General features: G+C 43.8%; 1 protein-coding gene across 19 annotated transcripts in view; it reads right to left on the bottom strand.

Moving 5' to 3' along the window:
• The window catches only part of SYTL5 (synaptotagmin like 5), a 186418-nt gene that overhangs the window by 24433 nt on the left and 147336 nt on the right, over positions 1–14649 (bottom strand). For 18 of the 19 annotated variants that reach the window (XM_039546480.1, XM_039546603.1, XM_039546489.1 and 15 more), the window contains 3 exons: positions 9045–9177; positions 4653–4759; positions 294–386 (listed from right to left, as the gene is read on the bottom strand). In XM_039546480.1, coding sequence (XP_039402414.1) covers positions 294–386; positions 4653–4759; positions 9045–9177 — 333 coding nt within the window. The remainder of the gene's footprint in view (positions 1–293; positions 387–4652; positions 4760–9044; positions 9178–14649) is intronic. The other variant, XM_039546594.1, reaches the window with a different exon arrangement.

The raw sequence follows: 14649 nt of genomic DNA, 5'->3' as shown, positions 1-14649 counted from the left end.
AACAATAATGGATTTCTGCTTCAGTACTGATTGCAGAGAATGGCCTTTTAGCTTTACGGATAGGGATACTAAAAACACAATAAACAGAAAAATCACCAAGAAGTCAAAGTTGCTACTAAACAGCAGTAGGAAAGGTCGTCTGGATATGAATCATTACAAAAAATATCTAGTGAATGAAATCGAATGCTCAGTGTGTGTGCTGTGTCATTAGCCCACATCTACTTCAGCAAGAAACTGTTTGCTTAGTGACAAAGAATGAAGGAATTCTAGATGTTTTCCAATGGAGACCTTACTGTTGATAATCCACTTGCCAAATGTCCACGATGTTTTAGATAATGAGAGGCCACTATATCATCAGGGTCTTCCTCTATCTCGTCCAGGTAATCCTAACCGCAAAGAAAAAAAGTGTCATTCAATTACTGTAAGTCTGACTCCTTCCTTGGGTTTTATTCCATATTTTTCTGTTTAAGGAAGATTGTGTCAACACACCTCCCAAACTCAAGTCTCCAGAGACTTTTGATTTACACTTTCAACAACTTCACACAGTCACAATCAGTACAGCAGGAACAAAGGGCACTTCTGGCTCACCTTTCAGCTGTTTGAAAACTGTAAAACCTCCAGGCTTGTATGTCCCCAGAGTAGGAAATGGATTGTTATCTTACACGGTGGGGCACAATTTCCAAGCACCCTATCTTCTCAGTAGTACACCTGAATTACCCTATTCTGCTATTACTGCTAGGCATCTTCACACACGTATTTAGATTGGGAGACAAGGGAGGGACGGGGTAGGTGTTCTTCAGATCTTAAGAATATAAATATGAAAACTGGATGGCTTTGGATACAGTAATGGGTTATGGAGGCTTCAACCTTTAGGTCATCAACAAAGTTCAGCCCAAATCCATAGTGACCAAAAGTTATTATTACCATTAACTAGCTATTCAGTGAGCTGAGTTTCTGATCTCATTCCAGTTCCTAATGGACATGTTTACATAACAACTAATCCGCACCACTAGTACTATTAATTTGCATCCTTGTTGGCAGTCATAGCAGACAGACCAAGGACAGACTAAATATTAAAAAACAAAAACAAACAAATAAAAAAATTACTTTTTGCCTGGTACCTTGAGTGTTCCGAGTCATGTTTTGGGACAATGAAAGAAACGTGTCCTACCACTGTCTGTGCTGAACATAGCTGCTGAATAAACAGAAAAATGTGGCTTCCAGAAAAGTCAATTTGGAAATTTTCAAAAAGATTTTCATGGTTCTCTTTTATTCAGCATTATAGAATTTTAACAAAGAAATTATATTTTCACAGGGGTGTGTGTGTGTGTGTGTGTGTGTGTGTGTGTGTGTGTGTGTGTGTGTGTGTGTGTGTGTGTGTGTATAAATTGCATTTTAGTAAATTACCTAATTCTTATACCTGAGGCACATGGGTAGAAAATACAACTTGGTAATGATAAACTAGAACTATTAACTGAAACTTGAAAGCAGATGATTAACATGAATGCTAGCTTTTGGCTCAAGCTAGCAGGGCCGGCTCCAGACCCCAGCGCGCCAAGCAGGCGCGTGGGGCGGCATTGTCCCGGCAGGGCGGCATTTGGCTCCGGCGGACCTTCCGCAGTCATGCCTGCGGGAGGTCCACCGGAGCCCCGGGATGAGCGGACCTGCCGCAGGCATGACTGCGGAGGGTCCTCTCTTCCCGCGGCTCCGCTTGAGCTCCCGCAGGCATGACTGCGGCGGGTGCGCTGGTCCCGTGGCTCGGACGGAGCTCCCGCAGGCATGCCTGCGGATGCTCCACCGGAGCCGCAGAACCAGCGCACCCGCCACCGGAGCCGCGGAAACAGCGCACCCGCCGCAGACACTTCTGCCCCGGCCGCGGGACCGGGGAAGGGCGGCGAGCGCGCCGCCCTGCTTGGGGCGGCGTAATTTCTAGAGCTGCCCCTGCAAGCTAGCTTGCAAAAAATAGCAATGCAGATATTGTAGCACTGGCAGAGGCTTGAACTAGCTACGCAAGCTCAGATTCATGACATTGGGTGGGCCTGAGAGCCTGAGCCTGCCACCCATGTTGTTAAGTTCACACTGCTATTTTTAGCATGCTAGTGTGAGTATGTCTACAAAGCTCACTGCCAACGGTGGTGTAGACATACCCGCAGAGGGCCAAGTCCTTCACAGGTATAAATCAGGGTAGCTCCCTCGACTTTCCCTCTCCCCACTGACTTCAATGGAGCTAACGTGATTTATACCAGCTGAGAACCTGGCACAGAAATAAGCAGACTCCTCCAAAGGAGGTATTCTTATCTCCTGCCAGTGTGGGGATTATATTGAAGGAGCAAATATAGAGACACAGCCAGGACTATTTTCTCCCTCAAAGTTATATATAATACATCTATAGTTCAATGAAAAAAATAGTTTTTTATTGCCCAGCAAATAAATGTGAACATTTTCAAACTTGGGTGCCTAAATATGTCTTTGGGTATCTAATTTCAGACAGTCATGCTTAAACATTTGGCCATCTTGTCCTCCTTGCCAAAGGAACTATGAAAATCTAACCATTAAAATCTGTAACTCACCTTATACAGACTATGAGCACATTCTTGAAACCAAGAGATTGCTAGGAAAGCTAACATTTCACCTCAGACTCTCTCATTTGCCAGCAGAGCCACAGTTCATTTTACACAACAGCAGCAATGTTTCTCAAGGGTGCTATAGAAGCACAGCCACATAATTGGTTACTGTTGCTTATTAAAGTTAGAAGTGGTAGGAGACTAAGTAATCTTCATTCTCTCTGTCAGGGTTATAAAAATACACCTAATCCAATTCCTTCTACTAAAATAGTTGAGGAAGTGGTGAGCAGTGCTTTGTATTACTATAAAGTGGCTGAATAGGTGTTTCTTAATAGACCTTTAAAAACCAATTCAGTTTGCTCTGATACACTTTTGAAATTGCTTCTTTTAATTCTCTGCTTTTCCATGTTCTGACAGAAGTATTTTTGTCAGTAACCCAAACGCACATAACTAGAGAGTTCTCTCAATTTGAAGCAGACACCACAATTAATGTTTTCCCCCAGTGCTCCTTGATAAATGTATTTCACAGTATTCAGTTTTTAAAATCTATTTGGAAATTGCAACCAAGAAGCATCATAGAATCAGAGAAAGAAAAGACCTCTCAGTTATCCAGTCCATCTCCCTGAAAATAGAAGACAGTGCCCTACCAAAATCACCACCAGCTGATTGGTAGCAAGGGAGGCAAGTGCCCTCCCTCAATCTTTCAGCCCAGTTCATCCAGGCAATCTGCTTCTCGCATCCATGCAGGACATCCCCCACACCAACAGCAGCTGCCACTAACCAGGAACACACACTTCAAAGCCCAGCTACCACCACCAGCTGGCCAGGAGTTGATTCTTCATTTTGCACACTCCCCCTGAGATGTCTCTCACTTCCCACACTACAACCTAAAACACTGTGAAGGCCACAACCTTACCCCACAAGCACAGCATTACTGCATCCTCAGTCTCTTTGGAACACGGGCTCCCGGGGTGAGTGCTTCTGTCTATCTTACCCCTTGATACCAGCATGGATGTCTGTGTGTAGCTACAGGTGACAGGACATAACTGCCTGGATTATTTTTTATAACACAGTAGTGCCCATGAGGCCCAATCAGGATGGGGGCCCCATTGTACTAGGTGCTGTACAAACACCCACAGACGTGATCCCTGCTCTGCAGAGCTTACAATCCAAGAAGACAAGTGACATATGAAGGGTTTGGGGGAGAGGAATATAAGTCAAATACATACAATTTTATATACAGTATAAAAATAAAAAAAATAGTTATAAATACATAAAACAAGAGCTAAATAACCCCACCTATCCCTCACACATCATTAACTTGTTGATTTCTTATAGGCACTGAGGCCCAGGTGGGACTTGGATATATTTTAAGGAGGAGAGGGAAATGGTTTATGGATCAGTTCAGAGGAGGCAGTCTATGTGCAAGGGGAAAACATGGGAGTGGGCACGGAGATGTTTGTGAGAAACTGAAAATAGTAGGAGGTGACTGGCATCACTGGGGAGAAGAGACAGGGAGGAAGACTGGAACAGTGAAACAGAGAGAGGGACAAAGTTGAAGGGCTTTGATACTGAGTATAACTCAGTATAAAAATACAAAATCCCATAAAGCAAGAGTTAGTGAAGATCTGTGTGCAATGTACTACATGAATGGTATTCTAAGATGAGACTCCATCCATTTATAAACTAAAAATTTCCCAGGTGAATAGCTATTGTATCTACCATAACTACAAAGAGCTGTAACTATAGCTATTACTTGGAATCAATTATACACATCATGCTTGGAAGGTAATGTTGCCCAAGGATATCATTTGTTAACTGTCCACAAAATTCCACACAATTGAGGCACCTTCTTAACAAACTGACTCCCAAACACATTTGTCTCCATAAGCCCAACAGTCTTCTACTCCAATTTTTAATATTACTGTAGTGTGCAGTGCTTTACATTCTGTAACAATTGCAGCATAAGTTAGATGAAGACTTGAATTTATACAAGTCTGAGTTCATTCTCGTGCAGAACTAGGAGTTTAAAGATGCGAGAGTAACAATTTTTCCACCCTGTGAGCTTTAGTGTCATTTCTAACTCACCAGGTCCTGGTCTAAAGCATCTGGTACTGATTTACTTCTTAAGCTTACAGCATCCTTGTTTTCTTCTGAGAAAGACCCACTCAAATCTATCTCAGATTTGCTGAGATCTGGAAAACAAAGGGGAAAGGAAGATGTTTATTAATATATAACTTATACAACAAATACTATTCTTTTAATATTGTCACTTTTTAGTAGTTGTTGCTACAGCACCAAAATGTTTTTTTTTAATCAAATCAAAATAATCTCCATCAAGGAATTTGTCACCCGATTGCGGTATGTGAGCACCTTCTGCTGAATGATGGAAAAATAATTTTTACCATACTATTCAGCTGTTTGGATACCTCCTTTTCCTCAGCACTATTATGTGCTATATGGTTCTGTACCCTATGGGTCACACACTACGCAGCCTTTGGCCTTCTCAGGAAGGGCCACCTGCTTGGGTCATTGTGATATCAGGAACATAGTCAGCAGGAGCTCTGGATGTTCATAATGACTCCTGCAACCCTTCACCTCAGCAAAGAAGAAAAAAAAAAACTAGCCCAAGTTTCAATGTTGAGTGAATAATGATACTGTGACCCTGGGAGCTCCTCATACCAACAGGCCCATGGAGTATATCCATTATCATCATTTTGCCCATGATGTAATAAACGGGTACCCTGGCATTACCTTTTGAAGTAACTCACAACAGGCCTGATACACTCATTGCCCCAACACACTGTCCTCATGATATTCATTTAAGACGTGTCTAGTAATATATCGTTTGAAAACTAAGAACATGCTGGTCATTAATGTCACTGTGAAATGTACTTAACACTACTGTATGTGAAATTATGGACACTCTCTGATATTATGTTTTGGAGTCTGTAAACAGACATAAGGAGGTAAAACTGGTGTTTTCCTAGACAAAAGAATCAGTGTTTCCTCTAATTTTTCCCTCCCATGTGTGGAATGAATTTTGTTATGCGTACCAATATGGAGGTGATGTGTGACATATCACCTTAATATTGGTGCACATAACAAAATTCATATGGTAGGGGAGGGGCCGAGGGGTTCGGAGTATTGGAGAGGGCTCAAGGGTAGGGCAGAGGGTTGGGGTGTGGGCTCTGGGGTGGGGCCAGGGATGAGAGGTTTGGGGTGCAGGAGGGTGCTCTGGGGCTAGGGCAGGGAGAAAGGACTCCCTGCAGCTCTCTCTCCCTGCAGCAGCACCTAGGCTCGGGGGAAGAGTCACCTCTCCCCGCTGTGGCAGCAGGATAGGTTCCCCTCCCCTGGGCGGTTTGGGCCAGGGCTGGGTTTGGGCCAGGGGAGGAGTTTCCCAGCCACAGCAGGTCCAGGCCACAGCAGAGTTGGGGCCAGGAGATAGGTGCCCTGGCCACGGCAGGTCTGGGATGCTGTGGCTGGGTTTGGGCCAGGGTAGGGGCACCTCTCCCTTGGCAGGTCCCTGGGCGAGTTCCCTGAGTGCCTGCATGGCACTAAATAGGCTGCTGCACAGCGGTGCAGCTTAGAATGGAATGTGTATTTACTTGTCTAACCTGCTTGATCACCGGCAGAGGACCATGCAACTATATTTACATATAAGGTAAGCAAAACAGTCAAGCTAACAAGCAGGTGAGAAGACTGCTTAACCATCACAATGAGGGACAGAAGCTGCACCCCAGGAAGTCTTCCTGGCTCTTGAGACAGAGACAATGAATGTTGGTCAATATAAAGACAAGCAAAAGCCGTTTTAGTTATCCATCACTGGGGAGAACAAAGAAGCCAGTGCATTGTATCTATGAATGATGGGTCCTCCTGCTGAACTAGCTGGTGACTGCTGACAACTTGGTGCGAGTAAGAAACTATGTTAGGCAACACTATATCCTGCTACAATTATGTTTTAGACACTAGAAAGCGTGTTATTTTTGTTTTGTTTGTAACCCTTTCAGACCTCTTTCACTCTTGCTTGACATCACTTAAATCTCTGTTTTTTGTTAATCAAACTTAGTTTGATTACAAACAGTCTCAGTGCTGCATATTAAGGTGGCTTGTATAACCCCAGCTGAGCTAACAAGCTGTTGTGTGTACTGGCTCTTTAGAGGCAGCAAACTCGGTGTTACCTCTGTGAGCATCCAATCAGAGAGACTGGGCACCAGAGGGGAGATGGTTTTGGGAGAGACTTGGGACTGGAAAGGTTGCTAGCACTATCTCACAAAAAGTAACCAGACTTGTGGAAGGCAAGTTGTGTGCAAGTTGTTGGTGTCAGGACTCTGAGCCAAAGCTGCACAGCACAGCACAGAGAATCAAGATTACAGGGCAGGTAGTGACAGAACCCCTTACTGGTCTGGGTGAACCTCCAAAATATCACAGATACCAGGAGGCAGTGAAGGTGCCTACGTTTGGTACTGCTGATTCCCATGTGGAGAGGAGAAGGGAAATCTCTCTGGGACATGGGAGGTCCTGACTTACCAGCTAACGGCAAATGGTGTAAAACGTACTGGCTGCTTTGTGGAAGGATTCTCTTAGTTTTCTCCTAAAGAATACTTCACGCTGCTGCTGTTCCCCATAAAAAAGGAAGAAGGAAGTCCCCTTAGGTCGTGGGCCAAGGGGGCTTGGAATTTTTGATTTGATCCCTCCACCCTGGGATGTAGCTGGTGCTAGTTTGGGGAAGGATTTCTCTAGTCCATCTTCAAGATTCTTCAATAGGAGAGGAAGCTGCTGTGATTTCTTTCAGCTTCCTATCTACCTTGGTGAAATGAAGCCAGTTATCAATTTCCAGGGAGACTTTATTGCATCAGGTAATGTGAGAGGGAGACTCCCTCCTTGCACAGAGAAAGCAGCAGTCAGAAATGCCTCTTCCTACAGATGCAGTGCCTGTTCAAAGGTACTTTGCTGCTTTCAAGCAGGAAAAATCTAAGGTGAAGAACATAGCATCTTTGATTAGCTCTGTGGGATATGTTACCCAGTCTCTGGTACAGGCCAACCCCAGCTGAAACAGAGTGGCTGAGCCCTGCTGTGATTCACACACTGGCTCATAAATCTGAAAGGCTGAACAGAGAAGATTATGGGGATGGCTGAGTGAGAGGATAAAGGGACTTCTGCCATCTGTTTCAAATGAGAAAGAGAACAGTCTTCACCAGTTCCTGTAAAATGGCTCTGGGTGCACCTTATTGTATCAATATCATTTACGCACCATCCTCCAGTGAAAGAAACACTTTATCTGTTTCTCTGCAAAAGGTAATGACAGGGTAACAGTTTATTACATCCTGGGCAAAATGAAAATAATGGCTACACTTCACAGACCTGATTCTCCACTGGCCTGCATGTTCTGAGGCCATTTGAACTTGTGCCAAGGGAGTGTAAAATGCCATCAAACCAGAATGGCACAATTATACACAGGTGCACATGACCTCACAAGGTCAAGTTTATTAACTGATGGACTGTCTCAGGAAAGTACCACTGAGCACAGAATGTTCCATTAGCTGAGAACGTGTAATGTATACAATACTAACACAGATGACATTACATGGGGTTAGGATCTAAATTACCTCTAAGCTGCGCGGCCACGCAGCTGACTATTAAGTGCTGCGCAGGCGCTCAGGGCTGCGGCAGGGAGAGATGCCCCTCCCCCAGCCCAGGCCCGGCCCAGACCTGCCACGGCCCAGGGACAGGAACCCCTTCCCGGGCCCAGCCGGCCCAGATCTGCCACAGCCAGGGGAGAGGTGCCCCTCCCCCCCAGCCCAGGTGCTGCTGCAGGGAGACAGAGCTGGCGAGGAGTCCTCTCTCCCCACCATAGCCCTGGGGAGCCCCACTACACACCAAATCCCTCATCCCCAGCCCCACCCCAGAGCCTGCACCCCCAGATGGAGACTTCACCCCCCCACACACACCTCAACCCTCTGCTCCAGCCCTGAGCCCCTCATTCCCAGCTCCACCCGAGCCCACACCCTCACAGCTAGAACGCTCACCCCCCCGCACCCCAATCCTCTGTCCTAGCTCTGAGTTCCTCATCCCTGGCTCCACCCCAGAGCCCTCGCCGCCCCGCACCCTAACCCTTCGCTCCAGCCCTGAGCCCCCTCCCACACTCCGAACCCCTCGGCCCCACCCCCACAACATGAATTTTGTTATGTGCACCAATATGGAGGTGATGTGTCACACATAACAAAATTAATTCCACACATGGGCGGGAAAAAATAGAGGGGACACTGGTTAGGATCACAATTTTTCCCATATGAAACAAGTGAGAGTTATTTTCCTTCCCTATTATAAACCTGATATTTTCAAAATTAAACAACAGGAAACTCAACTGCACTTATATTTGACCATCTATTACTCATCAGAACAACAGAAAAAAAGGGAGGGGGAGGCCAAATGAATAATAATCTCACAGAAAGAATTAGGATACTAATGAACATTTACCTGATGCAAGAGATGCCCTAGAAACTGCTATTGAAGGTGTTTCAGATGCATTCCTATGGTGTCTCTTCACTAAATCTTCAGGTACACTTTCACTTGCAGGCACAGAAGCACCATTTTTTAAACCAGGGTCCTGCTGAATAAGAATAATATACATTCCATAAGCATCGAGCCATACAATAGCTTATTTATGGTCATCATTACAGTCTAATTTCCATAACCCAAAAGAACATTACAATCACTTATTAAATATTTGTATTATAATTAATCAGCATTGGAGCCCCATTGTGCTCGGCATAATACAAAGGGAAATTACAATGCAATCCCTGCATACAACCTAAGCTTTGAATTTAAGGGGACAAGTGGGGCAGGAAGGGTGAGGGGAGGCAAGGAATACAATCAAATATATACATTTGCCATTTTTCAAAATTATAAATATGCCTGATCTACATACAGTTTTTATACAAATACAGCTTTGTTAGTTAGGAGCGTAACTCATCTGACATAACTATAGCGGTACAAACCTTAGCCTGGACACAGTTATACTGGTATAAACTGCAGTTCCTGTACGTAAACAGCTACAGCTATAACTGCATCCACACTAAAGGGGTTATACAACTTTTGTGTATAGACAAGGCCATAGACAAAATAAGTGGCAATTTACTTATTTGCCCCTGAGCCAAGCCATCATAAATTGGCTGATTTCTTATAGGTGTCGTGGTACAGGTGGTTCATATGGAGAGAGCTGAAGGAGAAGAAATGGTAAAGCCCTTACAGATGAATTCAAGGAAGGCATTCTATGCATAAAGAGCAGCATGGAAGAAGGTGCAGAGAGCAGCTGGCAAACACACAGGCATCTAACATGTACAGAAATCAAAATATTGTAATCAAACACTTCATTACCAATTATTGTGCAAGGCACTAGCACAGACACAAAAGAATGCAGAATCCTTGCTCCGAATAGCTTTTACTCTCAGAATATAGACAGTAGGTAGGAAAAGGGGGAATAACAACATATTAAGGTAGCCACAAAGTGATGCAGTGGTTGGCTACCTGCTGATAATGTCACAACACAAAGGCAAACAAATTTCTTCTGCCCACAATCTGTTTTGAAATTTTAGAGCGTAAAGTCCTTGGAACACAGACTGTGCTTTCTTTTGTATTTGGATAATACCTAGCATGTTGTGGATGCTATTGGATATATATGACAATATAGGTTTGATAGCATATGCTGGCTCATATGAATTTGTGGGTTTTCATTGTTAAATATCCCTAACAAAAAAGACTGGGAATTGTTCTAGCCAAGAATATGGAAAGACATCCTGTTACATTGGGGTGAGGGGGGCGGGACTACATCACAATTAAAAAAGCAACCTTTGGTGCATATATTAATAACTACAAGAACTACTAGAGAACCATAGGTAACATGAAGGAAGCGTGTCATGATATCAGTATCTGTAGACAGATTGCAATGTCCCACCTGTAGCAATCTATCATGGGAGCCAATGGGAAGAGAGCATACCTAAGAAAAAGGTTCCTGCCGTTACAGTGTCCCTGACTTTGCTAAGCATCACACCTGTATAAAATGAAGTGGCAACACACTAACAATTAAAAGCTTTCCCTACTGCATGCCAGAACCAGGCTAATGGAAATATTGCTTATTAGCTATCAGACTGACTATTGTGACTCATTTCTGCAGCTCAGATATGGTTAGCACTTGCAGCTGAATCTCTTTATGCCTGCCTTTGACAGCCATGTATTCAGGAAAGGCAGGTCGTTCTCTCTCAACAACACAATGTTAACTCACTAACCAATGCTCAGTGCAATTGAGATTAACTTCACTTTGAGCTCCAGGATGTTCAAGTGGTATTTTTATAATCATGTGAAAAAGCATCACTGAGACAACTGAAGGTAATTTTGGCTACTGTCTTCTGGGCATTTGCAGGCACTTTTTTCCATTACAAATTTTTTTCACATTATCAATTCAAATATATGCATAGTAAATATTAAAGCCGCTGGTCAATCAGTTTGACAGATAGTACTCTTAAGTGCAGGAGAATAAAAAACAACAAGAAACTATCTTGATGGACAGAGTGAATCTCAAAAGCTTGCCAATTTTTAGTTAGTTCAATTAAAAAAAAGACCACATAAGATGTAATGGGAGATTTATATACATCTATATATAGAGAAAGTAATATCTTTTATTGGACCATCCTATGTTGGTGAGAGAGAGAGAAGCTTTTGAGCTACACACAGCTCTTCTTCAGGTCTGGGAAAGGTATTTTCAGTGTCACAGCTAAATGCAAGGTGGAACAGATTGTTTAGCATAAATTGTCAACACATATTCTAAGGGACCATTCAAGGTGAAGTGGCTCATTAACTCCCCTGTAGTCATAGAACAAAGTCCTCTCTCTCTCTCTCTCACACACACACACATTCTCTCTCTCTCTCTCTCTCTCTCTCACACACACACACACACTCACACACACACATACACACCCCTCTTCAGGGAACACTTAAGTGTCATGTGGGATTAAGTTAAGATAGGGAATCACAATCAGTGCTAGTACAAAGGCTGCAGTCATTGCAAAATCTAAAATCAGCCAAATCTCAAGGATAGTTGCCTTCCTGAAAACATAAATGAAGGATAATTATTATTACATCCTTCTCACCATCAACATTTGTGTACAGGGAAGAAACTAGACTCTTCCATCCCTCTGTCATTAGCTGCTGTTTCGATCTGCTCTATACTGTTGGAATCAACTGTTCTGCTCTCCTTGTTAGTGGTTGTTCTTAAGATTTCTCTTAAGCGTCCTTGTTTCCTCACACTAGTTGGTTTCCACTTAACAGCTTCATGTGGGAGTCTGGGTATTGGCAACTGGAGTATTTGCCCCAAATATGTACAGCGCTACCTTCTGATTCTCGTGGAGATAAACTGATTGTTGGTGATTTGTCTCATCTTTTAATTGGTGTTAAAGTTTCTCCATCCAATGACTCAGAATCTTTTTGTAGGCACTTAAGTGTTCTATCTAAAGTTTTAATAGCTCACCAGCTCTCGCAGCTGCACGTTAGCACTGAGATTACATTTAAGCTGAAAATTCTCTGTTTTGTTTTGGTAATGTATATCTTTAATTTCCAGAGTTTGTCAAGTTTAGTGAATGCTGTGGAAGCCTTTCCTAGCCTTGATGTCATTTCTTTCCTGAGGTCTCTCTTGACTAGTATATAGAGTTGCCAGCCTTCTAGGATTGTCCTGGAATCTCCAGGAATTAAAGATTAATCTTTTATTGAAGACTGTCATGTGATGAAACTTCCAGGAATACGTCCAACCAAAACTGGCAACCCTACTTGTATAGTACTGTCCAGGTAAATGAACTGTTCTACTTTCTTGATGTTTTTGCCTTCTATTACGATGTTACTGCTTGATGTCTGGGTTTCAAGGATGATTGTTTTGGTGTAACTGATTTTGAACCCTGCTTGGCCTTCGCAAAGGCATCTGCCTTTGTAGCTTTTCAGGAGTGTTACTCAATAGCATGATATCATCAGCAAAGTCTAGGTCTTCTAGGCATTTGCCATTACCCATGATATGCCAGTGTTTGTGTTGCTAATGCACATCTGCATTATTCAGTCTATGGCAATGCAAAATAACAGCAGAGAGAGAATGCAGCCAGGCTTCATGTCAGTGTCCACAATGAACCACTCTGTTGTTTGGTTTTTCACCCCTCCATAGCATTTTGCTTCACTGTACACCGCTGTGATGATGTTGATGACTTTAGCTGGAATTCCATAAGACTGAAGAATATTCCGCAATGTATGCCTATGCAGGCTGTCAAATACCTTTTGGGAAAAAAATCAATGAAATTGGTAAGGGGAGCCTGACATTGTATATGTTCATCTACTACAGTCCTTAGTGTGAATATCTGATCCACACATGATCACTTGGGCCTGAATCCAATCTGTTCTTCCCTAAGCACTGCATCCACTGCCTCTTTTATTCTGTGTAGTTGCAGTATTTGCATTAAAGAAGATTTTCCCTACAAAAGAGAGTAGTGTGACTCCTCTCCACTTGTTACAGTCAGTAAGATCACCTTTTTTGGACAGTCTGACAATTAATCCATGTTTCCACTGGTCAAGGGGGGGGTGTCTCTTTTTCTGAGACTTTGCTGAACAGCTCTGCCAGTTTCATTAGTCTGGTAACGTCATGTGCGCTTAGCATTTCTGCTGTGATTTGATCATCAACCTCAGCTTTGTTGTTTTTCAGCATCTTGATTGCAGCCTGTGCTTCTGATATCTCTATTGGACTGATGTGGAGATCAGGATAATTAGCTGCTATAAAACATTGTAAGGCAATTTTGGAATGAGAAACCTCCTCAGATGTTAGGAATTTGTACTAATTAAGCAGCAGTAAGAGCAATTTCCTTGATCACATTGCCTTGTTAAATGACTGATGGGGGTTATATCTTTTACCCAACACAACAGAAGTACGTGAAATAGAATTGTACTAAAAGACTGTATTCCCGCCTAGCACTTTCAATACCTACACACGTACATCACCGCTTATAAACAGATGTCTTGTAACAGCTATCAGTTCTTTACCAGGTCCCGCCATATTTTTTTAAAAAGCAACAAAATAGAGATTGACATAAGAATGTTTGTAGCAGGGGGGCTTGGAAGGCCAGTTAGCCTACTGGTTGCAGTGCAAAACTTCCTGCCCCCTGCTTCTGTGGTCGAGGTGCCTCAGTCTTTAATGAGGGAGGGTAGTGGGACCCAGGTCCCCCCACTCCACTGGGTCCCAACCCAGAGCCCTGTGTAAGTCAACCCCTGAGTAGAGGAGCTTTCAGCAGGGAGTCTATGTCCATTGCCCTGGGCTACTTCCCACTGTTGCCCCTTCAGTTTGGGGCATGGCCCCTATAGTACAAGTTCCTGTGATGCTTGTCTCTAATATTGCCCCCTCGTGGAACCTGGGCGGCGTCCTGCTATGGTCCCAGCTTCCTCTGGCAGGGCAGCCATAAGTTTGGTGGGGTGGGAACCCCCCTCAAGATCTCAGTGCTTCAGACCCCAGGCTCCTTGTAAGCCGGGTGCTCCTAGACCTCTTTCTCTGCCTCTTTTGGCCAGGAAGATGGTGCTTATTTACTGGTGGCTACTTCAGGTAGCAAGCTATTGATCCTTCCCTCAGGTAGGAAAGCAGCTAACTCCTGCCTCTCTGACAGTAAGCCCCGAACTGAGCCAGGCTCCCTCCTTGTCTCTCCCCTCCAGGCCTGGCATTGGCTGCAGGTGGAAAGGGGCAAGGCTAGCTGGGCCCGAAGGCTCTCTTTAACCCCTTCCATGCTGATGGGCGGTTTCTCTGCTTCACCACACTGTTGTTCAAAAATCAGGACACACTTGGAATTGTGAGGAGAGGACCTGACTGTGATGGAACTGCTCAGCAACCTAGCATTTGTGCAACAGTGATTCGTTAGTATTACAGATCAAACTTGTCCTGAATGAAGAAGAGAAATCTTTGGGAAGACTCACTATCCCAGAAGAAACGACACACCAATACCAGGAGGACTCCTTCCCCAGGACAGAAGTTCATTTATGGGAAGAAAGGAGAAGGTCCTTCCTCTTATTC

The sequence above is a fragment of the Mauremys reevesii genome, linkage group 1, assembly GCF_016161935.1.
Source record: "Mauremys reevesii isolate NIE-2019 linkage group 1, ASM1616193v1, whole genome shotgun sequence".
Taxonomy (NCBI): Eukaryota; Metazoa; Chordata; order Testudines; family Geoemydidae; genus Mauremys; species Mauremys reevesii.
The sequence above is the reverse complement of the archived record's forward strand: the minus strand, read 5'-3'. Positions and strand labels throughout refer to the sequence as shown.